Raw genomic sequence first — 6,134 nt, 5'->3', positions numbered from 1 at the left:
AAAGAGTCAAACTTCAGAAATGGCGTAAAATACCACATAAAGTTTATAACCAGTACCAAGGGACCAAGAATTTGGTGTGTTCCTTTCTTTTGACTCTATGGTTTTAGGTAATTGTGGTAGCACAACGCAAATACTCTCTGCGATCTAGATGACTGACCAACCCACAATCACCAGGCATGCAAGGTTCGAAGGAGAATATTCCTGCGCTTAATGGTAACCTAACAAGATCCGCACTCACTTTGATAAATGTACCAGTTTTATATATATATATATAAATAAATAAAAAAACCTTAAATATACGTGCTATTATATAGCTGGAGAACTGCTCCCCTGCTAAACGAAGAGAAAGAAAAGGGTGGATTGCTACGAGCAGCACGTACTGTGTAGTATCGTGATGATAACACTTGGCAACCCACAAGAACAAACTATAGTATAAAGACAGCAAAAAATCACAAAAGGTTTACATCAGCAATTACTCTTGTTTACAATGTGAAATGGCCAAGCTATAACAACTAACGAGGTCCCTGTATTTCCATTAAAAAATCTCAAGTCAAGACACCTAAAATCCTTATCAAGCAGCAAAGCTTTCAAAGTAAACACCAAAAGTCAATAGCATTGAAAGGCAAAAACACGGTGACATCCGAATAAGACCAGGGAGTGGCGAAGAACAAACAAGAAGAAACCATTGGATGGACCACAAATGGATAAAATAATTTCTTGACATTCACAAGGAAGCCAATGAAGCTCAACAAACTCTTAGATTTCCCAATCGATATATTCTTTAGAGTTAGAATTTATTGCTATCAGAAAACTATAAAAAGGTTTTATTCTTTTCAGGGTGCTGTCTATTATTGCGATTGAACTGGATTTTCATTAATTTTTTAGGAAAAAAAAGTTCTTTCAAAGTAATTTTTTTGACTTTTTTAGTATTTTTAGATTATTTTAATATCAAAAAAAAAATTACTTCAATACACTTCCATGTAAATAAACACTTTAAAAAACATCATAAACCATCCTTCCAGACAAGCCTCCAGATTATAGGCAGTTCTCTTTGCAGCTAAAACTGTCCTGGTGTCCTCTGGCGTGGTCTCTAAGGTCTACAAATCAGGATTCAAGAAACAAAATAAAAACTTAGCCAAATGATGTCGACTAACGCAAAATAATTTTTACCAGAGGGCACAAAACAAACCTGATTAACCATGATAATTTGCATATATAAAACTTTATTTTGTGCATGTCTGAGAATTAACAATTTTCTCTACAGAGAACTAATTTCCGATGTAAAGACTTGTAACACAGCTACATTTCCTCGCCTTGGTTAGATCCCTTTCTCTCATCCACTCTGGAGAGCAGCAAACTCTGAGAACCCAAGCATGTGGGTAATATTTACAGCAGGATCAACTCATACAGCAAGCACAACGATAATAGGTTGAAGGACTTTCTAAATTGTATACAAGGAATATCTCTAGCTGTACAAACCAGAGTCTCCAGATAATACGTAGGAAAGCTAGGTGTTGGTGTCGATGCTATCAAGCCAAGAAACTAGCTGCTCTGTTGAGGGCCTTAGTTTTGGGTGTTCGCTTAAGCAAAGGCATGCAATCTCGAGTGCTCGTAGCAGTTCCTTGTCATTCTGCTTGTCATAAATGAATGGATCAAACACCTCGCTTTCTCTATTTTCCTTCTTCATCTGAATCACCCAAGAGATCAAATCCTGTGATCCTTTCGGTTTGCACATATCCATGGGCCTTCTCCCAGTAAGAAGCTCCAAAAGAACCACCCCAAAACTGTACACATCCCCCTTGTAGGTAGCAACTGCAGCTTGGCCGTATTCAGGAGGAATGTAGCCTAATGTCCCCACAAGATCAGTTGTGACATGGGTATCGTAAGGTAGCATGAGCCGTGCAAGACCAAAATCCGCTAAATAAGCTTTAAAATTCTTGTCTAAAAGGATATTGCTGGACTTTATATCCCGGTGAAGGATATGTGGCTCGCATGCTTGATGCAAATATGCAAGCCCCCTTGCAGCACCTTGAGCAATTCGAAGCCTTGAATCCCAATCTAGTGATGATGGCCCATCGATTTTTTCATGCAACCAATAATCCAAACTACTGTTTTCCATGTAAGGGTATACCAAGAGTTTATCATTTTTGAACATGCAATAGCCTTGGAGATGCACGAGATTTGGATGCTGAGCTCTTGACAGGGCTTCTACTTCAGCACGGAATTCCCTGTCCATCTGACCACAGTCACCAGAGAGACGTTTGATTGCAAGCTTTCTACCATCAGGGAGGGTAGCTCTGTAAACTATACCAAAACCCCCACAGCCAATAATATTTGCCTGGTCAAAATTGTTGGTGGATATCAATAGATTCTCCAGGGAGAGATCCTTATAGTTCTCCTTACTTTGCAGCAAAACCATTAGCCTTGGATCGAGTTCTTCTGCTTCTTTATCATGTGTCAGCATCCACCTTTTCAAGATCAACCCCCGGCTGTGTGCTCTCGGCACAATCATGATTATGAGGACAAGAAGGGAAGTTGCACCAAAAACAATGCCAGTAGCCATTCCGATAATAACATATTTGGTTCTTCCTGATTTTCTGGGTGAATCAAGTGGAAGCCCGTCAGATTTTGGGCAAGGAGGGGTACCATGGTCACCACAAAGATGATTCCCTTCGAAGCTTGAGTTTGGGAAAGTCATAAACTGACCTCCAGTAGGGATCTTCCCACGTAGTTGATTGTAGGCAACACCGAACTTGGACAGAAAGCTGAGATTTACCAAGGACCAGGGTATGACCCCTGAAAGATTGTTATGGGACAAATCCAAAGTCTCCAAGCTGGTCATCCCCGATAATTCACTGGGTATAGTTCCGGACAAAAAGTTAGACTTCAACTCAAAAATATGGAGCTTTGTCAGATTACCGAACTCCGGCCAAATTGGTCCAGTAAGGAAGTTGTCACTAAGCGCCAAAGTAGGTGGAAAGCTCCGAACCTGATTATACTGTAACCCCCTCCCACTTTCATTCCTTCTCATGAATAATGGGAAATACGGTGAAGGCTCCTCAATTGAGATACTGCTGCTGATGAGGCTTGGCAATTCAGTCAAGCTCCTTGGAATCTCGCCAGTAAATGAATTGTTTGATAAGTCCAAGTAAAAGAGATTTACAATACCACCAAACCAGGAAGGAATAGTTCCACTCAAGTTGTTCCATGACAAATCCACCAACTGCAATTTTGAGCTGTTGCTCAACCATTGGGGTATTGATCCTGTGAGTCTACAATTAGCAATAACAAGAACCTTCAAGTTCTCAAAATGAAGCGTGGGATCAGCAGGCAATGCTTCACCTTGGAAATTCAAGGTAAGGACCAGAGCCGTTAAACTCTTGCACTGCTGCAGGATTCGAAGGGTAGATGAAAGATTGGTAATGCTGCAATTTGAGAGGGAAAGGTAGGAAAGGCCTTGAAAATTCTTGAAGCTTTCTGGGATTTTGCCGGTGAGTTTGTTCTTGGCAAGATTAATATTCTTCAAATTCTTACAAGCAGGAAGATAAGAAGGCACATTCCCACTAAAACTATTAGTAGCTAAATCAAGAGATGACAAATTAGTCATGGCAGAACAATTCAGCTCAATAATGCCTCCAAATGAATTATTTCTCAAATTAAGCAGGTTGAGAGAGGGAGAATTTGCCAAGGAGATGGGTATTCTACCAACAAAATTATTAGAATGGCCTAAGAAAAACTTTAACTTTGATAAGCTGCGAAAAACATCTGGAATGGTACCCGAAAAATTATTAGAGGAAATGTCTAGACGTTCAAGGCTAAGGAGTTCACCAATACCAGTACTCAAATTCCCCGAAAGCTTGTTATCTTGGAGACCCAGAAGCTTCAGTTTTTGCAGCTGAAAGATGTCCTCACTGATTCCACCAATGAGATCATTCATTCCAAGACAGAGGTGCTCCAAGGTGGTGCAATTCCCTAGCCCAGGTGAAAGAATACCAGAGAAGTAGTTAACAGCCAAAACAAGAACCTGAATTCTTGAAGAGTTTTGGCAAATATGTGCAGGGAGCGAGCCACTTATAGAATTTGAGGAAATGTCAAGGAATTTGATGGAGGGAAGATTGATGCTTTGTGGGATAGAGCCAGAAAAGTCATTGGAACTCAAGTCTAGAACATCTAGTTTTGGCAAGTGAAACAATGAGAAAGGAAGTGAGTCTTTGAGGAAATTGTGGGTGAGATTGAGGGTTCTAAGCTGATACAAACTGCCTACTGATTCCACAAGTGTGCCAGTCAGTCTTTGCCTTACAAGCTCTAATTTTGTCACTCTGCCAGAATTGACAGAATCATTTACTAGACCAAGTGAAGTGGAAGAGTCGCAAGTGATGCCTGGCCAGTTGCAGCAATCAGAGGATGATGAATTGGTAGTACCCCAGCCTTGAATTGGTGATTGTAAGCCTCTCATAAACTCCTGTAATGCCTTCAAGTCATTCTGGTTGCATGCTAGGTTCTGTGATTGCAAGACTTGAGCTTGGATCATCAAGAATCCAAGAACAAGAAACGCAACCCACAAAGCTTGGACCCCCATGTCAGTAAGAGAAGAGAAGAAAGTTCCACAAAGCTTGAAGACAATTAGAGAGAGGGGAGAGAGGGTATGTGATATTACTAAGAGCCAGCAAAGCCCTTCAAGGAAATGAAGATTTGTGAAGTGCCCATTTAATGTTGAAGAAGAAAGAAGAAGCAAGTTGAGAGAAAAAAGAGGGAGGGGGAAGAAGATGGGTTTGTTTGTTTGGTATTGGAAACCATTAAAGAAGAAGTAGAAAAGCAGAGGAGAGATGTCAGATAAAGAAACGGTGGGCTTTTGACCAAACAAGCACAACTGTGGGTGTCTCTCTCGCTACGTACTTGATTCTCTTCTCTTCTCTTCTGTCCAGTTGCTCCACCTAAGACACAGATTTTATTATATCCAATAGAGTCTAAGAAATGTTTTGGCAGACTAGTACACGACAAAAACAAAATGCCGGTAAGTAACGAGAGATTTTAGCATCCTAGCTCTAGTAAATAATTAATATGCTATATCATTATTTCATATCAGCAAACCAGAAATCATTAATTATATCCAACTTTATATCTGCAACAACTACTAACATTAAGAGGAAGATTTAAATTAATTTTGAAGGGTATTATTTAACTTTTAGAATGTAGATTTATTTTTTTAAGTTATTAGTTAGAGTTTTATAAATTTTAAAGTTATTAAAGGTTTATATAATAATTAATTTTACAACTTATAAAATTAGCCGAGATATCTGCAATTTAATTTAAATATTCATGTTAATATAATAAAAATAAATAAATAAATCTTGTAAGGTAATTAAATTGATCGATCTTAAATTTATTTTCTAGTAGTCCCGAGTTCGAGTCACTTTAGAATTATTGAAAATTTATATGATCATTAATTTTAAAATTTATAAAATTAATTAAAATACAGGTAAGTTACTCTGAATATTTATATAAATAAAAAATAATTAATAGAAATAATCACTTTCAGTCAAGTTAATATAATTATTTCATTTTAGTAATGACTAATATTAAGTTTGAAATTTAAAATATAATTAGTCTAGCTTATTATATATTAAAATATTACATTCTTATAAAAAGATAGATGGAAATTGATTATAAAAGCAAAAAATTAGCTATTAAGTAAAAGATGATATTTTTTAATTTTTATATATTATTTTTATGGTAATAATTGGGTGATTGTTATGATTAATTTACTCTAAAAGTAATGATAATTATGTTTACATGATTCAGCTATATAAAATAAAATAAATTTGAAACCAGAAAATAATCAATTTAAAACCATAGGAAAAGGAAATCTTATAATCAATTCAAAATCTATTTTTCATATATATATATATATATATATATATAAACTATAATATTTCCTAAAAAGAATTTATCTGTGCTGGTTTTTTCAAAAAAAATAAAAACGTGCTCGTATTTAAAAAATAATAATAATAATTCCTGCTTTTGTCCCTCTTTTACTGGTGGTGGGTGAAACTTGGGCCGTTGGGACCTGGGAGGGAGTGAGAGAGATGACTAGGTTAAGAGCATTGCTGTGCATGAGCTTTCAGATTAGTCTC

General features: G+C 37.1%; 1 protein-coding gene across 1 annotated transcript; it reads right to left on the bottom strand.

The window, feature by feature from the left end:
- Window positions 1-1,180: 1,180 nt before the first annotated feature.
- LOC105123672 (phytosulfokine receptor 1-like) lies at window positions 1,181-4,963 on the bottom strand. The gene has a single exon (XM_011023364.1). The coding sequence runs from the start codon at window positions 4,577-4,579 to the stop codon at window positions 1,508-1,510; it is 3,072 nt and encodes a 1,023-aa protein (XP_011021666.1). The 5' UTR covers window positions 4,580-4,963; the 3' UTR covers window positions 1,181-1,507.
- Between the last annotated feature and the right edge of the window lie 1,171 nt (window positions 4,964-6,134).

Source organism: Populus euphratica, unplaced genomic scaffold, assembly GCF_000495115.2.
Source record: "Populus euphratica unplaced genomic scaffold, PopEup_1.0 scaffold9.1, whole genome shotgun sequence".
NCBI classification, from domain to species: Eukaryota; Viridiplantae; Streptophyta; class Magnoliopsida; order Malpighiales; family Salicaceae; genus Populus; species Populus euphratica.
This window is presented reverse-complemented; position numbering and strand designations above follow the sequence as displayed.